This window comes from Orcinus orca, chromosome 14, assembly GCF_937001465.1.
Source record: "Orcinus orca chromosome 14, mOrcOrc1.1, whole genome shotgun sequence".
NCBI classification, from domain to species: domain Eukaryota; kingdom Metazoa; phylum Chordata; class Mammalia; order Artiodactyla; family Delphinidae; genus Orcinus; species Orcinus orca.
In genome coordinates, this window is record NC_064572.1 from 7,260,176 (window position 1) to 7,280,423 (window position 20,248).

Consider the following 20,248-nt stretch of genomic DNA (forward strand, 5'->3'; position numbering starts at 1 on the left):
TAATATTTTCATTTAGTTCTCCTATCATCTGTTTCTCTACTGATAATTTCTATTTCAATGCTTATTTCAAGAGGGTGATTTCTCGTTTGAACTTTTCAGTAATAGCTTCCGTCAAGCCTGTGAGGGCAACTACTGATTTTCTTTTTCCATGAGAGCCATTTTCATGGTTTTCATGTGCTGAGTAACCTGGGATTGAACCTTACGCATCTGAATATTACATGATGAGACATGACCAAGTCCTGTGGAGAATGCTGGTTATTTTGTTTTAGCAAGTAATCAACCTATTTAGGCTCAGGCCCCAAGTCCTGTGGGTATTGGTTCCAACGTCAGTTCAGTCTTCAAAGCTTTGGCAGTGCTATTTGGACCTGCCCCATGTGTACACCATCTTGTGGTCAGTCTGAGACCCGAGGAGGGGTCTGCCCGTCAGGCCAGTCTCAAGGGTGCTTGGTAGGCTAATCAGGGTCAGCTTCACGGGGGGACGTGTGGACAAGGCAGCAGGTGGGGGAAAGCCGGGGAGTTACAGAATGTGTACAACATTATTCCATGTTTGCGCAAAAAAAAAAGAAAAAGTGTGTATGTACCTCCAAGTGCCTGGGAAAAAGGTCTGGAAGTTTACACACCAAACTTAACACTGGTTTCCTCTAAGGAGGCGTGCAGAATTTTGGTGAGGGGGTGGTACTGAAAGGAACCTGCACTTTTTACTCTGTAACTTCTCTCTGAGTTACTTTACCCAAGCCCTATCGCTTTTGTAATTTTCAAAACAATAAGAAGGTGTGAGGGAAAATGTGGCATTTAACGCAAAGTATATACACAGAACGTGTCTTTTCCTGGAAGTATCTAACGATCTTGTTAAACATTTATCTAATGAAAAATCCATTTAGGGGTCAATGTGATCACCCACTTTCTTCAACCATTTATGTGCTAATCAGAGTTATTTTCCACAAAAGTTTCAGCCTGTAACATTAATGAACTTTATTCACATTTTTCCAAGTAACTGCAATATTCAATACAAGCGAAAAGCAATACATAGTTCTTAGAAAACACAGCCCCAAATTCCCACTGCCTGAGCCTTGTGATGGTAAGTGCCCAGCCTTTGTTCTTCAGAATGTTAAAGTGAATGCAGTGCTCAAAATAAATATACAATAACAACACAGGGAGACTGTTCTTAAATACAGTTTTGCTAATTATAAAAGAAATCCAAAAAGAGGCCTCTACTGTCTTCACTCAGGTGTCCTGACTTTCAAAATGGAAATAAGTAACAGACGAGCAGCTTTTCCCCCTCTCACACTAGCAGGCTGGAAGGGAGCAAATCTGGACCCGAAACCTAGACGTCACTCCTTGCACAGAATTTGGTATAAAGCACACACCTTACATCGAAGAGCTCCCTATTCATCCTATTGTACAAAATCCATTTCAAATACAAGGTCACACTTTTAGGATCACTTTTTAAATATTATTTAGCTGATCACAAGACTACAGTAAGAACCTTATAAGTCAGGCATTGACAGTTTGATCCCAAACCAACTACAGAATCAGACTGTGTAAATATTAGCACCATTTTTTATCTAGTCCAGTGAAATGTAAAACTATCCACTAAACTATTTTCTACTGAAGCAGTCAACAAGGAAAGTTGTTTTTACTTCTAACATATGCTTGGCCTCTCTCCCTCTTTGCCAATAATACGTTTGAACACTTTATCAAGTACTAACCTTCCGCTGATAAAGTTTACGCCCAGCACAGCCTTAGAACTCAAAAGCCACCTTTCTTTTGTGCAGTTTAGATGGTTGAGTTTATGTGACCCAGTATACACACCTTTCAGGTTACTAGCAATTTACATTTGATGAATCAGTGACAAAGCTATTTCATCAGAAGCACCACAAATGTGTGCTTACTACAAGTTAATTCAGATAAACTATGCCCTATTTTACTTTCAGTAAACTTGAAGAAATGTATATATGTGCTTGGAAATTTTCTGACAGTAGGGGAGTACAAGCATTTTGACACCTCCTAAACAAGAGCGATCTTTTAGGTTTTAAAAGCAAGGAAACGGATGGATTCCTGTTTAGTTCTCACTCACCTCGGTCCAGTAGAGGTATTCAGGTGTTACTCAATATACTATTATTGCTTTTAATCAAAGTAACACAGAGAACATGTTTATGACAAATTGTTTTAATTAAGAACTTAAAACCAAAATTTTAAAAAGAGTCTTATGTAGCAATTATTTTATTCTATATTTTAAATATCACTGGATTCTCAGTTTCAAACTTTGCAACATGATAGGTCATTTTAAACTAACTTGACGTCTTATAAGTTGTCCAAAGAAATGGGAACATGATCACATCAGTTTCTAGAATGAGAAGGAAAAAGTAGGACATCAAATTGTTACAACTTAAAAAATTTGGGGGGCTTTCCTGGTGGCACAGTGGTTGAGAGTCCGCCTGCCGATGCAGGGGACACGGGTTCGTGCCCCGGTCCAGGAGGATCCCACATGCCGCGGAGCGGCTGAGCCTGCGCGTCCGGAGCCTGTGCTCTGCAACGGGAGAGGCCTATTTTGTAGGCTTAAAAGATAATCTTTACCCCTAAAGAGAGAGAAAAGTAAAGAAACCCTAACCAACTAATGACTTGGACATAGGAAGGGAACTCACAAGTACTTCATATTGACTCATTCATTGTTCATGCACATTAAAAGTACTTTAAAAATTTTGTTCATTTGTCCTCTAGTTAAAAATGGGGAAAAATTGGCCAGCATTGCCCTCTAGGTTCTTCCAGATCTGCATCTGGAGTTTGCGGTAATAAGTAAGCACATTGAATATGAGTCTGTTTTCTAAAGGAGAGAGTCTGGCTTGCTCAGAGCCTCGAAGGGTCGGGTTTCTAAGACAGTCCATCAGTGTGGACCCGAGCTACTCCCCTCGGCCTCTTCCTAAGATTGTCAGCTGCAACGGGAATGGAACGCCAGAGCCGTTGGTTAAAACCGAACATGCAGGAAGTGATTTTAAAGAAACAGTTTCCACCATCACGACGCCACAGGAATTTCATCTTCAGGTACCTGCAGTGTTTGAGGACTATAATAACAGCAAGATTCACCAGAATCACTAGCGAGGTTGCTTTGGACAACACACAGACCTTCTTCGTACTAAATATACATCGCAGTGACTGGGAGAGCTCATGATGTATTCACCTAAAAACAATGCAAATATTTTAAAAGGTTTTTTTTTTTTAAAAAAAGCTCATGATTCTTCAGTATGAGTTTGCAAAACTTAATACAGTTGTGTAAGATGATACTGTGTGAAGATTCTACATGGAATAAACATTTGTGTTCTAAAAACTGACCATCATACTTCAAAGACCCAGAGTACAACTGTCAAGGAGATGCTCAAACTCACATCAAACACCAGACTTTCATTCACATCTGCACGTGCTAAGCTGGCCAAGTACTTCCTTCCCTCCTAGGAGGAGTTCACCATTCATCCTTCCTGCAGGTTCCTGTCTCTCCTGGATGGAAAGCAGTGTTTCTCAAAACCACTTTCTACCACGAAAGCAAATGTACTAGAGAGAAGGAGCACTTCGTTTACACACATCTCTGCCCACGCACACGCCAGCATCTGCTCGCGTGAGGTCCCACACAAGACCTACCGGCTAGGAACCTCGGAGGAAGGTATTTCAACCAAAAGTCTGAACGATGTACATCATCAAGGCTTTGCTACTGGGGAGTTCTATAGGGGAGAAAGTAGGGGTGGTCCACATCTCTAATGGGTATCTTAAAATCTGGCCCCATCCCCAACGAGCAGGACAGTTACATTCTAAATGTCACTGCCAAGCTATCAGAAAGGAGGCAAAAGTCCACAGTGCGTGTGTGTCAGAAGGCCAGACTGCAGCAAGTGAACGGTACCCATTATGCGTTCTTAAAAAATCTCACAATAAAAAGGGACAGTCTTTGACTCAAAAGAAACCAGTACTACTTCTAAACACACTGCACTGGTACTTTGCGTACTGGAATGCACTTGAACTATTAAACTATTAATAAGTGCCTAGATGACAGTTTAAAGAGAAAAGATGACCCTCACCCAGCCCAATAATTCTTAAATATCATGGTCCACGTGAAGTGGTGCTGAACTGAAATGCAAAAGAAAGTGAACTGTTAGGAACTACCAAAGCTCTACTTTCACTATACGTGGAATCAGTACTAGCGATGAAACTCACTTTTAACGTGATATTCTTTCACAAAGAAATCTACACAGAAGGAAAATGAGTCTTCTGCCGCAAGCTGGCGTGATCTTACCAGCTACGGAATCTCAGAAGTCGTTCACAACAGGAGCAACACAGGCTCCACCTAAACTGAGGGAAGATACTGAAGTTAAGAATCTGTAAGCCATTTAAAGGCATTTGGTGTCAGTATCTTAAAAGATTAAGATGCTTTAAAACAAAACCCTTATAAGAGTATCAAAGATTTAGGGAATTCTCATAAATAACCAAATGTCTATGGCTTTCAACTGTCACCCTACTGCTGAGGTAGGTGACCAGGATTCATCAAAAGAGACAATCCTTTGGAAATTCCCTAAGAAAAATCTTGCATAATCAGTTGGTTTCTTAAACCTGTGTCCAGTTTCTTTTGACGGTTTTTGTTTTGTTTTTTCCTTTCTTTCATTTACACTTTTTAAAAGAGGTTGTCTGAGCAACTGTCCCTCCCCTCAAGCTCTGGCGGAGTAGCATCTCATGTACTCCGTCATCCACGGGTTCTCCGACGAGGCAGGCTTGACCCGCCTGTTTTTGTCCACGTCGGCGGAGTGAGCCCGCTGCCTCTGAGCCGCCAGCCGCCTCTTCTCCACCTGCCTTCTGCTCTTGGCTCGCAACGCCGATTCATGAATCTAAGGGAGTCAGAATAAACGGACACTCACTCAGGTGGCTCTGGCGCTAATTTTCCAGAACATTTACAATGAAGCTTCCCCCACGTCACCTGGAGCAGGGCAGAGGCAAGCCAGACTCACCATGTTCAAGAGTTCTGTGTATAAAGGCTTCTCCAGAAGAGCCACTGCCCTGGATTCTGTCTTACCCATCGTCAGCAATAAAGAAACTAGGCAACAGAAAATGACCACCGGACTAAATTTCAGATATAAATGGTAAGCAACTAATCTGCAGGTGCCTCGAGAAACTGGCTCTGGAATATTACTGGAACTCCTTAGCATTAAGCATGGATCAGTATTCCATTGAAGGAATTTAAATGTTTTACAGGGACTTCCCTGGTGGCGCAGTGGTTAAGAATCCACCTGCCAATGCAGGGGACACGGGTTCGAGCCCTGGTCTGGGAAGATCCCACACGCCGCGGAGCAACGAAGCCCATGAACCACAACTACTGAGCCTGCGCTCTAGAGCCTGTGAGCCACAGCTACTGAGCCCATGCACCGCAACTACTGACGCCCGCGTGCCACGACAAGAGAAGCCACTGCAATGAGAAGCCCGCACACTGCAACAAAGAGTAGCCCCCACTCGCCCCAACTGGAGAAAGCCCGCACGCAGCAGCGAAGACCCAATGCAGCCAAATAATAAATTAAAAAATAAGTACTTACAAAATAAATAATGTCTTACAGCAAAATACTAACAAATCTCAAAGGATTTTACCAGCTAAGACGTTTAATGAACCCTGTTCAACTTAATCCCACCGGGTTGCCAGAGGCCAGCTCTGTTGTCTCAAATATCACTCTAAACAGCACCACCTGCTAGGGCTCAGAAGTCTGTTCGGTGAACACTGGATCCTGGTATTTAACCAGAATTCAAACAGCCTGAGCTTTCTGCTTCTTTTCATTCCCTCTTTGCTTTGGGCTGGAGTGACGGTGTTAGTGCTAACACAGTCATTGCTTTGTGGCTCCACACGTGAGGCCCCCTCGTCTGCCGTGTCCTCAGGCCTTCGCACAGGGACACTCCAGGGCTGAGTCCGAGGAGAACCAGACCTCCGGGGGATGGATGAGCAGGGGAAACGCAACCACTCTAATTTAATCCAAAGAGAAAACGAGGGTCTAGAGAGATGTCGAGAATGCAGGAGATGTGATCTAACAGACAGACGGTAACAAAGGGGTCAAGGGGATGGGTACCAGTTATCAAGGCTGATGGAGCAGGGCCCATGCCCCTCGGCTGCCCCTCCTGGCCCCCCAAGAACTTGAGAGCCCCGAGTCCTGGCACTTCTCCGCCTGGCTCGGTGTCGGTAAACCCTTCCAGGTTACCAGCAAAACCCCCTGACCTCCAGGCAGCGAACATCCTGCGTCCTGTGTGCAAATCAGATGCCCAGTTCTAGGCTTTCCTTGGGCCACCTAAGACCTACCATGTCCCAAAGCATCACAGTGACCACAGGGTATGACAGCCAATGACAGAAGCGAGGCCATCCCCCATCCTGCAGGGGGAAAGCAGAGAAGCCCGCTGGCACCCACCTCATGCACGGGGGCAGAAGCACAGACGTTGTGAGTTTTCTGGCTCCCTGTATCCATCTGCTTTTCTCCCCACCCATAAAGGGCGAACGGGTGCTTAGGTTCTTTTATTTTAGTTGATGACCTTTGAGGACTCTTGACCGCTCTCCTGCTTCCTCTGGCAGGTAAGGCACTTGGTGGTGGCTGAGGTTCGGTACTGCTGGGTAATTTGTCAGGCTCTCTGGTCCTGATCTGTCGTTCAGGTTTTTCTTTTATGTCTTTCACTGGCAGTGCTTTTTGGAAAAGGAGATAAAACAAGATGAATGCTTTAAATTCCGGTTTACATATAATTACATATGATTTAAATATTTGGGATGAAAAATTCATAATGCTTAATAAAGTCAGTAACTTTTTGACTTATAGCTCAATTCACAAGTTTCACTTAAAACGGAAGGACAGAAACACGTTAGTATAATAATTTTCAGTCTATCCCATTTTAACATCAACAATAAATACACCAAGATTGAACCAAGCCTATTCAAAAGTAACAACTATCACTCGCATTCTGAGATTAAGCATCTTAATTAAATACTAAAAGCTAGAAAGCAACTCGGCCTAATGGCTTTCCCCAGGATAAGTCCAATCATCTTATCGTCTTGCTTCAGGGTCAGATCTGGACCTGTGACAATCATTCAACAGCTGCAAAAGGTTCGTCTTCAAATTACTCAACTGGAGCTCCAGGACTGCATTTCTTTGTGAAGCTCCATGATTATGGAAAACGCTCCTTAGTTTCAAAAGCCCTCCATCACAATAGGGAGGGTTTCCATAGCTACACACACACACACACACACAGCTGGGCGCCCCCAGTGTGAGCATCTGGGAAGGGGGCTCTTCTTCTTGACGTGAACCAGGGCCCCTGGTCTACACAGGGGCTCTCAGCGGGGCTGGGGAAACTCCAGTGGGGAATAGACTGCCCGCCTGAGGTGAACTCAGATACTAAGAACACAGTCCAAAACGTAACTATTTCCCTTTTACGCTTAGTGACTTTCCATTCATTATTTTTATAAGCACTTTATGAGCTTGTAAAGGTTGTATTCTTTGTGTAAACCCCTAGTGAACCTGCGTTTCATCTCAGACTAAACTTATGTGCGAATAAGAGCTCCTTGTGCATCCAGGCTCCACTTCACAGACCCCCTTGCTCACATCTGTGGGAAACCCCTCGTTTCCGAGGCTCCAGAATTTGGCTCTAGGTGATGATTTTCCAGCTTGTTATTCCCAAACCCCATCACTTTTAGGACACACCCGGGTCCCTCACCCCTTTAGTGGATCCTTCCCTGCAGACATCCACGTCCCCGTGGAAGTAGAGGTCCTCACACAAAATGCACACGTGTGAACCCTGACAGATCACCGTCATTTCTGTCTTCTGCAATGACCCTGATCTACCAAATTGTTTCATTTATTATTAAGCATTTTAGGGAGCAGACAGCCTGCGTCCGACCCTGGGGCTCAGTGCTTCGCACCCCCGTGCACCACATCCATAAACCCAGCCCTGTGCTGCCTGGGGATGAGGTGAGATGCCAGCCCTCCACTGTATCATGAGAACCCAGATCCACCCATCACTCACACACACTCCTCTGAGTGATGTGTCCACACCTTGTCCGCTTCTCTTCCCTGGATGTAGGAAAAGAGGAAAGAGCCCATCAGGACCAAGACAACAGAGAGTAGAAGGGGGACCGAGGCTGGTGTAGTCACAACACTGAGAGAGATGGGAACAACCTAAATCATCTTCATCGATTCATTTCCCTTCCTTCTCTTCCTCTAACCCACGTGGGGAGCCTGCCCAGAGAAGACAATAATGATTTGGTTCAAAGGACAAGGTAAAGCCAGCCACGAAGAGGTTAGGAAAGTGAATTCCAGAAAGAGGGACTGGCCTGTTCAACGGCCTGGACAGAAGAAAGAATATACATAGTTCAAGATGACAGGCACACAGAGAGCCTAGAGATGAACGCACGGGGAGGGGCTGGCGGGTAGCAGCGGGGAGAAAAGACTTTCTGTGCCAAACTCAGAAGTTTTATTTTTTCCTGAAAATGAAGAAGAATCACTGAAGGATTTTAGGCTGAAAAATGATGTGGTCCTATTTTCATTTCGGGAATGAGGTCTCTAGCAACGAACGTGAAGGACAGGTTAGATCAGAGTGGTGGGGACAGAAAGGACAGCTAGGAAAAGATAGCAGAGTCCGGGGAGGGGAGGGTAACCCACAGTGATGGCAGGGGCGGAGCGGTGGGAAAGACCAGAATGGCGCCCACCACACCTGGCCGGTGCTCAGAGTCACCGGGCACCTGTGAACTGCACACCGATCAGACCACAGTGCAGAGAGCCCAGCGGCACAGGGCGAGGTGGACAGGGGAGCGGGCGACGGACACCGCGAGGATGCTGGCAGGCAAAGAGGAGTCTGCGTCCTCAGGGGCTGGGAGCGGCTGGCTGGTCATGCCGTCCTCCAGCAGAAGGCCGCCAAAGGATGGGGAAAGGGTGCTTGACGCCTCGGGTGTGAGATGCCCCTGGAGCCACCAAGAAGGCAGCAGCTGGACCCTTAATCCGGGGCCGAGAAGAGAACGTGGAATCGGAGGGGGTCCTGAGCAGGCGGATGGGGGCCGAGGCTCAGACGGAGCGCAGGTCCCCCAGCGGGGACGCGATGTAGGCGGTGGGAATGAGGGGAAAGGGGGCGGAGGGCGGCCCCGGGGCTGAGCTGGCAGACGGAGCAGCCAGGGAGCCAGGGAGAGAACAGCCAGCAAAGTCGAAAAGCTTCCAGGAGAGAAGCCGGAGAAGGACTCTCAGAAAAGGATGGGGCTTCCCTGGTGGCGCAGTGGTTGAGAGTCCGCCTGCCGATGCAGGGGACGCGGGTTCGTGCCCCGGTCCGGGAGGATCCTACATGTCGTGGAGCGGCTGGGCCCGTGAGCCGTGGCCGCTGAGCCTGCGCATCCGGAGCCTGTGCTCCGCAACGGGAGAGGCCACAACAGTGAGATGCCCGCGTACCGCAAAAAAAAAAAAAAAACTCTTGAAATACTGCCTGGTACAAGGTAAGTGTATACACATATATGTTTCAAAATCCTATTCAAAGTTTTAAATAAAGACATTTCCAGACAGACAAAACGGTGTCACCACCAGTTACTGTGAAAAATTCTAATACCCCCTTTTCTCAGTAACTGAAAAATACGCTCAGTCTTGATTTAGGACCATGCTGTGCAATACAAAAGCCATTAACCACATGTGGCTATTAAATATGCTTAAATTAATTAAAATTAAGTAAAAATAAATACGCAGCTCCTCAGTTACACCAATCAGAGTTCAAGTGCTCGATTCCCACGTGTGGCTCGTGGCTGCCACGCTGGATGCTGCAGACAGAGAACCCGCCCCTCATCACAGAAAGTCTGATTGAACAGATTGGCTTTTTAAACTATTTGAACAACAGAATTAACATATTTGACCCAATGGGTATATACAGAACACTGCACCCAACAACTGCAGAATATACAATTTTGTCAAGCACATGTGGAACATTTACAGAAATCTACTTATCCAAGCAAGGTCATAAAGCAAATCTTAATACATTTACAAAATTGAAATCATATAGAATGTATCCTCTGACTATCATGTAATTAAGCTAGATACAACAACAAAAATAAATTACTTTTTTAAATCTCCAGTTTTGAAATTAAAAAAAGTTTTTTTAATTGAAGTATAGTTGATTTACAATATTGTGTTAGTTTCAGGTGTACAGCAAAGTAATTCATATGTGTGTGTGTGTGTGTATATATATATATATATATATATATATATATATATATACACACACACACACACACATATTTTTTTCCAGACTGTATTCCATTACAGGTTATTACAAGGTATTGAATATAGTTCCCTGTGCTATACAGGAAATCCTTGTCACTTATCTGTTTTATATATAGTAGTTTGTATCTGTTAACTCCATGCTCCTAATTTATCCCTCCCCCTAAAAACATTTCTAAATAATGTATGGGTCAAAAACAAATCATACAATTGCACAAAAATGTGAATGTACTCAATGCCACTGAGCTATACACTTAAAAATGGTTAAAACGGTAATCTGCGTTGTGTGTATTTTACCTCAATTTTTTTTTTTTTTTTTTTGCAGTATGCGGGCCTCTCACTGTTGTGGCCTGTCCCGTTGCGGAGCACATGCTCTGGACGCACAGGCTCAGCGGCCATGGCTCACGGGCCCAGCCGGTCCACGGCACGTGGGATCTTCCCGGACCGGGGCACGAACCCGCATCCCCTGCATCGGCAGGCAGACTCTCAACCACTGCGCCACCAGGGAAGCCCCTACCACAATTTTTAAAAATTAAAAAAAAAACCATTAAAAAAATGGTGATAGAGGGCATTTCTTTCTTCATCCTGTTCCTATTAGAAATGTTTCTACAGTTTCCTCATTAAGCATGATACAGCTAAAGCAGTAATCAGAATGCAATGTATAGCCTTAAATCAATATATCAAAAAAAGGGGGGGGCAGGGGAAAAAAGTCAATGATAAGCATCCATCTTAAAATGTTATAAAAATAAGCATGAGGGGCTTCCCTGGTTGGCGCAGCGGTGAAGAATCTGCCTGCCAACGCAGGGCACATGGGTTTGAGTCCTGGCTGGGAAGATCCCACATGCTGTGGAGCAACTGAGCCCATGCGCCACAACTACTGAGCCTGCGCTCTAGAGCCCGCGAGCCACAACTGCTGAGCCCGTGAGCCTGGAGCCCGTGCCCCACCACAAGAGAAACCACCACAATGAGAAGCCCACACACCACAGCGAAGAGTAGCCCCTGCTCACCACTAGAGAAAGCCCGCGTACAGCAACAAAGACCCAATGCAGCCAAAACAAATAAATTAAAAAATAAAAAACTAAAAAAAAAGTAAGCATTAAAAAATTAGAGTGAGGAAAAAAGATCATGAATTAATAAACATATAATAAAGAAAACCAACATAGCCAAGGGTTAGTTTAGGAAAAAAATTAACAGAATTCACAAACCTCTAAGACTGATAAAGAAAGTGAAAAATAAGTAAAAATAGAGCAAATGGGGTCAGCAGGCTAAATGTGCACTGGCGACACATGCATATAGTCCCTTCCTCCCAAAACCCCACTAAAGTGAAGGAAAAAAGGTATAAACCCGCAGGACAAAGAGTAAGGAGGCGATGACGTCAGACAAATTTTGGAAGATGGAAAGTGACGAAGAGATAGAAGTGACTCACAGGAAGAGCAGGATGCTACTGACTCCCTGCAGGAGAAGAGCCCAGGACACAGCGGAGCCCCGCAGGAATTGGCACCGAGGCACCAGACTCCCCAGAAGGCTAGTGCGGCAGACTGTCTTCCCAAAGGTCCGGCATCAATCAGTGCCCCAGGGGTTCCTCTGACAGTGTAATATGAATGTGCCTCTGCTGAGAACCAGGGTCCATGCTGCTTCCCCTTGAACCTGGGCAGACTTTTATGAGCAGAGAATGGGGTGAAAGAGGTGCCACGTGGCTCCCGGCAATAAGTCGTAAAGGGCAATACAGCAGGTGCCCAGCTCTCTCTCAGGAACGCTCGCCCTTGGAGGCCAGCCTGCATGTGACGAGGAGGGCCAGGCACCTGAAGATGTCACCTGCAAGCATCCTAGCAGACGGCCGCAGTCCGACGCAGCAGAGACAAGGCACGTCCTGTGCCTGGGGCCAAATTCCAACCCACAGAAACCATGAGCAATAACAGAGTGAGAATTGGATTCTGAAGCACTAGTTTCCAGGGTAATCCTGTTGTGCGGCAATGCATACTTCTTCAACAGTCCTTCCTCTGCTCCTCTGGCCAGGCGACCGCCCTGCCCCCGCCCCAGAATGCAAGTGCCTTACAGCCTGGAGAGGGACGACTGGAGGGCACCAGGCACAGCGGAAGTAAGGGGGCACCTTCCTGAGAACAGGATGACGTGGTAAAGAACGGGATCCCTCCTCCCTTCCCCCAACTCTGCTGCCGGATGCTGAGAGCCAGGCTTGTGCCCGCCCAGGCAGAAGGCTGGATGAGCACTGAGAAGCTGACACTAGAGAAACGGGCAGGTACTGACCTTGGCAGCCCCCAGAGAAACAGCAGGGTCCTCCTGCAATTACGGTCACAAGCTCCCCCAGGAACACAGCTCCCGAAAAGCCCTTCAAGCCTCACTCTTAAATATGGACAGACAGGCTAAGAGCAAGCATTCAAGTACATCCTTTAATAAGAAAGAGACCAAAATATAGAGGAAAAGACTAGGCTGGGAATATAAGAGAGCGCTCAAAGGATATTTATGGCTTTGGGGCGGGGGAGGGGGGTGTTAAAAGAAATCCAGAGAGAATAGGATGCTATTTAAAAAAAATTTTTTAAAGAACACTTGGGACAAAAAAGTAAAAGTAATCTCTTTGAAATTAAAAACTAGAATGGTAGAATTTAACATTTCTATACAAAATGTGGAAGATAAAATTAAAGAGTTCTGGAAAACAACCAAAAATTCCAATATCAAAAAATTTTTAAATAAAAATGTTAGCAGTTTGATCCAGGAAGTACACCATCCAACTAAAAATAATTATAGAAAGAAAAACTGAATAGAGTGGAGAAAATTATTTTAAACAGTACTAGAAAACATCACGGAACTAAAAGAAATGTTTCCAGATTAAAAAGGCCCACCAAGTTGTCAGCCCAATGAATGAAAAATGACAGACACATAGAATTTTAGAGCACCTAGGGTGAAGAGAATGTCCCAAAACTTCCCTCCCCAAAGAAAAAAGAAGGAAAGAAAAGAAAAAGAAAGAAAGAAAAGAGGTCACGTATACAAAATAAGCATCAGAATAACATGGTACTTCTCAACAGTAAGACCTAAACCTAGGGTTCAACACAATAATGCCTTCAAATACTGAAATTTCTAACCTAGGAAGTCTCTATCTTGCCAAAATGGCAGTCCAGCCCTTGGATAAAGGCATTTTCAGACTGCAAGGTGACAAAATGCTTACTCCCCTTCAACATTTCTCCACCAAAAGGAAGGGAGACTTGAGACTTGTGAGATGGGGCCGCATAAAGGAGTTGAGCAAAAGGAATCCTCAGGCAATCAGTGAAGAGAAGCCTCAGTTTGACAGCTATGTCAGGTCTGGACAGCATAAAGTCTAAATTAAAACAGGAGAACCAAGGGTTCCACAAAAATGTCTCCAAGGAAAATAATGAAACGAACAGAACACCTAATGTGCTTGGCATATGACAAGTTTTACAGTACTACCAGACTCTTTCAGGCTGAATGACTGACGGGAGTACCAAAAACAAACAAACAAACAAACATAAAAGTAAAGCTATGATTAACTCCAGGAAAAACATAAAGAATAACCAAGAAAATGTAATCAGCATGTACTACATGGATTACCTGCAAATAACATTTACATAGCCGTGATCATCCAAACACAGAATAGTGCTTTAATGAAACAGTCACATAGTTAATACTGTGGGACAAAGTAGGTGCTGGTATGTGTCTAGGGGTGGGGATGGCCAAGCTAAGATCTCGAGCTAAATCATCATAAATATACTGACGAGAAGTCAGTACATAATGTTTAAACTAAAAAAGCCAACATTAGTCTGAATGAAAAGAGTGTTGCCCACAATGCTGAAACGCAAGGTAGAGAGTTGGAAGGAGGCCCCTAGGGAGCGAGGAGCATGGCTGGTGGATGGGTCAGGATTATTTTTTCATTTTAAGCCTATTTTTAAAAAAATATGCATACGTATAACTGGTTAAAAAATAAAATTTAATTTAAAAAGAAATGTGAATATGAAGAAAGGAATTGGAGACATTCTAGACCCTCTTTGAAGCATGCTGCTACGGAGAGAAGGGACTTCGCAGTGAACGAGCACCTCCACCCACACCCCCTACACACAGGGAACTTCCCGACAGTTTCTTATACCCATTTCTTAAATAAGAACGAGAAGTCAAGGATCATTAGACATTTGAGAAAAGCTTCTAACAGGAAATGCAGGATTACAAGCAAAAGAAACACATGCAGGGAGACGGAGGGGAAACAGACTGTGCTGAAGAAACACGCAAGAAGAAAGTGGACAAAAAACTCGTAGCGATGTCCTCAGCAAGGCAAGAGAGGGTACTATGTGCACGAGTCAGGAACAAAATACTGGTTTAAAGAGGAATAAAGAGAGGGAGGGAGGGGGGAGGGAGGGAAACCTAGAAAACAACTCAACAGCTCTTATATTAAAAAATAAATAGGGTCCCACAAATGAAAAATGTAATCGAAGAGTCGGAGGATGAGGTTGAGAATCCTGCCCAGAAAAACAGAAGAAAAAGACAGATGGAATGGGGGCCAGGGTGGAAAATTATAGGATACATTTGTGAAGTCTGACATCCAACTAAGGAGTCCAAAAAGAAAGGAAGAGAAAAAAAACAAAATAAATAGAAATGAGAAAACAATTCAAGAAAACTTCCCAGAATTACAAAACATGAGTTTGACTGCAAGGACCCATGAAAGCACATTGGAGGAAAACAGGCCTGGATCGGGGAAACTTTTCAGAACACAGAGGACAAAGAGAAGACCTGAAAAGCTTCCCGAGGCGGGGAACGTGTTATCAACAAAGAACGACACGGAAGTGTAATGGCAACATCAGAAGTTCCAACACTGGACAGCAACACCTCCAGATTTTTTAGAGACAATTACTTCTAACCTAGACTTTCATGCCCAGCCACAAACTACTGAATAGTGAGGGTAGAATCTTTTGACATGCAAGGTCTCAGAAAGTTAAACCTCTCACACACCCTTTCTCAGGAAGGTACTAGAAGGTAATCTTTGTCAGGAGAGGGTAAACCAAGAAAGAAGACGATGTGAGAGCCACACAACAGAGGGTCCTACCCAAGAGAGAAGCCAGGGAGACCCTGCGGCGGTGGCCAAGGGCCATCCCAAGATGCAACCAGGCCAGATGAAAGTAGGTCAGAGGCCCCGGGAGGGACGTCTTAAGATGGGGAGGGTGACAGTGAACCTGATGTGTCCGTGGTGTTGCAAAAGAAAGAAAAGGGAATCACGGCAAAAACAATATAGGGCAGCTGTGAGCCACCTTTCCACAGGCACTAACTGTGAATCTAACAAACTCTATGATGACGGTACTGAGAGGGTGGGGATAGGCCATGTGTATGGGTTAGGAGATCACTAAAAAGAATTAAAGCCAATAGATGGTGCTAAAAACTGAAAAAGATCAAGAAGTATCAATAAAAGCCATGTTACCTGGAGAAACAGAAATACACAGCAAGGCAAACCAGAGGAGTGGGAAGTGGCCGCCTAGGGAATAGGCAGGTGGGGAGGGGAGCTGCTGTAGCGGTGCTCAGCCACATAGAGCTACACGATTCTGTGCGCACACATGGCTTCAGTAAAGACAAGGGCTAAGCGCTTACGTTTTATAGAAACTCAAAAGCGTGCTCATCATTCCAGAAACTGTCCACTGAAAAACAAGGACTTTCAATCCTGCCATTCACAGGGATAGACAGGGTCTGTGACAGGCATGAGCAAACCAAAAGATCCTGGGATTGGGAGTCCTGAAAGCAGAAACATCCTTTCTTCTCCTGGATGCCTAAACCAGAAATATTAGCAGAGAAAAAGTAACTACCTTAGCCACTGGGAGGATTTAGTGTCTCTAAGGAAATCAAAATAATCACGAACTCTTGCAAACACAGACCCCATCCATACTACAGTGCTGTCTAAAAACCGCATTTATATACGCATGGAAATAGCTGACAGCTCTTTTGCAAACAATGAAGGGGGAGAGGCGGGGAGAGAAAAGCCCATTCAGTCTGATAAAGTACATCTCATAACTGAGCTGGTAGGTCAGTGCCCCCTTACCCTCTCCACCTTCTGTTATGCGAACTTCTAGCAAAGGTTAGGAATGGGTGGGAATTCACAAGTAACCTGAGGATGGAGGGGCAGCTCTGCCACCGGCCACCGATGACGAACTGAGAGTAGCTGAAAACAGTATAACAGGACTCAATTTCCTCTCCTGCTCAGCATCTCACAGAGAAGCTAGGATGAGAGTCTGACTGAGTACCACTTGCAATTTGGCAAACAAAAATAAAATCACTGATCATGTATCCTGAGTTTCATCTATAAAACTCAGATAAAAGCTGTGGTCCCATCTCTTAGAATTGTTTTGAACGTTGAATGAGAAAATACATATTCTAAGATCAGTGACTGGATGCATGACAAGCTCTCAGTACCTTTTAGTTATTTTGCTCACCAGAGCCTCTTTAAAACTGAGCGACGCCGGGTGGTGCCTGGCCCACGTTAGAGTATCAGGAAGAAACCGGGGGTTCCTCCAGGATGTATCTGGGGCATCCATTCAACTTGGCCCCTAGCACCAGTGACCAGCCAGCCCGCCTCACACGCCGAGAGTTCCCCCAGCTCTGCGCTCCTCCGGGCAGGAGAGAAGGCGCGGGGCCCCGGCAGCAACTGCAGATGCACCGCCCCCAAGAGCCATTTTCCAGCTGCCTCTCCTCCCGCTCACAGCAGCAGCAGCCGGAGGAGGGGTGGCGAGAAGCGGAGGGAGCCAGGCACTTACAAGGATTATCTCCCACCAGCCGGGAGTTACGCAACAGTCTGCGTAAACAAATGCAAAATATTCCTTAGGGACAGCGCGGCGAGGTCAGGGAGTTAACACAGAAAACAACGGCCCCATTCAAAAGACAGAGCGCTTAGCTCAGTGGTTCCTAACCTCTGGCGGTCACCTTCGAGAATCTGATGAAAGCTGGGCGCCTCTCATAAAAAAACGGGCGCTCAGAAATAAAGAGATGGGAGTTCAGTGGTGCAGAGGCCACCAAGGCCAGCGGATGAAGATCCGGGGACTTCGCCAGGGACACGTCAAAGGCGTTCACATTGGGCTCAACCCAGAGCCACCTCATTACGGAATAAAGGGTGGGAGGGCGGAGGCGGGGCAGCCACCTTCATTATTTTGTCAAGGGAGGCGCATTCTCCGCCTACCCAAAATACCTAGATTAAATAAAATCAAGGAAGCGCCTGCTCTGAGCGCTGCGACAAACAGCTGGGCGGTTCAGAGGAAACCCAAGAGCAAATCCAGTCCCGCGAGCGGGGCCCTCCCCGGCCAGGTACCTGGCAGCGCCGAGTCCTCCGCGGCCTCCGCGTCCCTGGCCTCCGCGTCCCCCGCGGCCTCCGCGCCCCGCTCCTCCTCCGGGGCCGCGCGCGCCCGCTGCTCCGGCTCCTCGCGCGCCGCTGGCTCCACGGGCGGCGGCGGCGAGGCCGGGGCGCACTGGGGCGCGGGGGCCCCGGCGCCCCAGGACGCCGACGACGCCGAGTCGTCCGAGGCGCAGGCCGGGCCCCAGTCGTCCCACAGCCAGGGCGCGTGCGCCTGCTCCAGCAGCCGGCGGCCCAAGCGGTAGTGGAGCAGCGCGCGGTAGCACGGCCCGTACTCGTCCCAGCGCGGCTCCTGGTAGCGCTTCATGTATTCGCTCTTCACGCCGCTCCCCGGGGACATGGTGCCTCCCGCCGGCCCCGAGTGCCCGCCGTTCCGCGCCGCGCTGTCGCCTACGGAACCCGCGGCACGACACAGAGGCGCGCCCCGCCCCTCCACTCGCCCGACCCGCCGCGACGTTTAAACCCGGAGCCCCGCCCGCACGGGGCGGGACTTGGGGCCGGGAGCGCGGGCGAGGGCGGGGCGTGGGGGCGGGCACGGCGGGGGCGGGACGGGCGGTGGGCGGGGCGAGGGGCGGAGGGAGCGCGCGGCCTGTCCGGGGAGGGGGAGGAGAGGGGGAGGGAGAGGGGGAGGGGAGGGGACCTGGGCGCGCGGCCCCGGCGGGGGTGGGGGCCGAGGGGCAGCGGCTGCGGGGCGTGGGGGTGTGGGGGGGGTCAGCCGGGAGGGCGGCTCCGGAGCTCAGAAGCCAGAAGCCGCGGGAGCCCGCGGATGGGCGGTGGAGGAGGGAGGCGAAGGAGGCGTGGGCGCGGGGAGCTGGGCGGCCTCGCGGTCCCAGGAGAGCCCTCCGAGCGCGGCGTGCGGGCGGGAGGGTCGGACCCGCTTACCTCCTCCGTGCGCCCTCGGCCCCGCGGCGCCGGCCGGTCCTCTGCGCGTGTGGCGCAGCAGCCCGGAGCCGCCCGCTCTCCCCGCGCTTTCCTGCTGAGCAAGATGTCGCCGCCGGCGCGGCGGCCCGCGCTCCTGCAGCAGCCGGGAGGGCAAAGCGCCGCCTCAGTCCCAGGAGCAGATGCCTCCCGCGCGCGTTCCCGGGCCCCGGGCCCCGGCCCCCGCCCCGCTCGGTGTGGGCGGCGGCTTCGGCGCTGCGCGCGGGGACGCGGGCGACTCGGCTGGCCCGGTCCCTTGCCGCCGCAGGACGCATCCGGGAACGAGGCTGCCCCCGCCAGCCCGCGACGTTCTGTGTTCTCTTCCCGACACCTGCGCCGGTCGCGCTCCCCAGAAACAACCCCAAGTCCGCACGTTGGCTCTTGCTTCCTTATCTCTGTTCACAACACCTGTTACTCTGGCTTTAACCCCTTTTCAACGCTTTGGTACAACTCCTTTCTCGTCTACACCCCGAACGTGTTTGAAGCTATTGACTCAAACTGCCAAGCCACCCTCTCAGAGACTCGTTTGCACAGAAAACCTTGGCTGACTCAGTTGCGTTGTGCTATGTATACAACGTTGCTCTGGTTGTTAACAGTTTCCAACGTGGCCCCATGCAGATTCTTCCCCTTTATTAAAAGGAGCCTGGATACATTAGTAACAAAAAAGATCTGAAAGAAAAGAAGTTTGGGGAAATCAAAACATTAGCAATTGAAAAAAAGGCCCGGGCCACGATGAGTTACCCGGTTCCGGCTTCCCTCCTGGATTTCCACCGACTCACGGCTGTTTTCCCTTCTGTCTCCTGTCTCTGCATCCTGCCCCGCCCCCCATCGTAGCCAGAAGTTCCAGAGGTAGACGCTGGGCCCAAGCCTGTTCTGAGAACTTGAAGTTAGTTGTCCAGAAGTCATTAACATTAATTGTTAATGGCAGTTTTCTGGAGAGACACTTGTTTCCTCCTACTGTTGACACCCTCATGGTGGCCCTGCCTTCTCCCCTCCCCAACTTTACCTTCTGTAGCTTGAAATACCCCAGGAACCTTCTAATGTAACCCCCTTTTATTTAAACTGGTTTCCCATGGTTGCAAACAAAAGAACCTTAATAAATATATTAATAACGTGGGGGAAATGACGATGTGCCGTCAGAACACAATCTGTTTCGGTTAGCTTTGGTTGCATAATTAACCACCTGTTGTGGTTTAAAACAACTACCGTGTATTATTTCTCACGATTCTATGAGTTAGCTGGGTAGTTCATCTGCTGCTTTAGACTCACTTAAACAGTTGTGTTCAGCTGAAGGGAGAGTTGGGCTGGAAGGTTCAAGATGGCCTCACTCACACACCTGGCACGGAGGCTGGCTGTGGGCTGGGCTGTCTTGATCTCCTCCTTGCGGTCTCATCCTCCAAGAGGTTAGCCTGGCTTCTTCACCTGGCCCTTTCTTCCAAGAGGTTAATAGCAGAAGTTGGAAGGCCTCTGAAGGTCATATACATCTCTTCTGCTGCATTCTAATGCTCAGATAAGTCACAAGGCTAGCCCAGATCCAGGGAGAGAGAAATTCCACCCCTCCACGGGAGTAGCAGCAGCAAACTTACATTGCAAAGAGGCATGCACACTGAATGGAGGAATGTGCAGCTATATCTTAAAATCACAACCACACACGCACAAAGTATATAAGGTATGATACCATTTTTTGTATAACTGAAAAATAGGGTTAGGAATGATTTTTGTTTTGTTTTGTTTTGCT

The 20,248-nt window shown here is 47.7% G+C and overlaps 1 protein-coding gene across 4 annotated transcripts; it reads right to left on the minus strand.

Moving 5' to 3' along the window:
• Positions 1–957: 957 nt before the first annotated feature.
• CCSAP (centriole, cilia and spindle associated protein) lies at positions 958–19,148 on the minus strand. Of its 4 annotated transcripts, none has more exons than XR_004477910.2 (4): positions 17,551–19,146; positions 6,420–6,688; positions 4,986–5,071; positions 4,726–4,865 (listed from the first exon to the last, which is right to left on the minus strand). XR_004477910.2 is itself a non-coding variant. In XM_033408938.2 (4 exons), the coding sequence occupies exons 2-4, from the start codon at positions 17,930–17,932 to the stop codon at positions 5,797–5,799; spliced, it is 837 nt and encodes a 278-aa protein (XP_033264829.1). In that variant the 5' UTR covers positions 17,933–17,982; positions 18,475–19,148; the 3' UTR covers positions 5,080–5,796. The 4 variants fall into 4 exon arrangements, 3 of the variants coding, with proteins under 3 accessions (XP_004281608.1, XP_033264829.1, XP_049553376.1); XM_033408938.2 differs by lacking the exons at positions 4,726–4,865; positions 4,986–5,071 and adding an exon at positions 5,080–5,982 and having other exon boundaries at positions 17,551–17,982; positions 18,475–19,148; XM_004281560.3 differs by lacking the exon at positions 4,986–5,071 and having other exon boundaries at positions 958–4,865; positions 17,551–19,131.
• Positions 19,149–20,248: the final 1,100 nt, after the last annotated feature.

Excerpts from the sequence above, each read along its gene's own strand:
- CCSAP (XM_033408938.2), bottom strand. The coding sequence starts at position 17,932 with ATGTCCCCGGGGAGCGGCGTGAAGAGCGAATACATGAAGCGCTACCAG. Across the intron at positions 6,689-17,550 it reads GGAGGACTCGGCGCTGCCAG|CACTGCCAGTGAAAGACATA; the intron begins GTACCTGGCCGG and ends TTTTCCAAAAAG. Across the intron at positions 5,983-6,419 it reads CTTCTGCCCCCGTGCATGAG|AGTGGTTGCGTTTCCCCTGC; the intron begins GTGGGTGCCAGC and ends GGATTAAATTAG.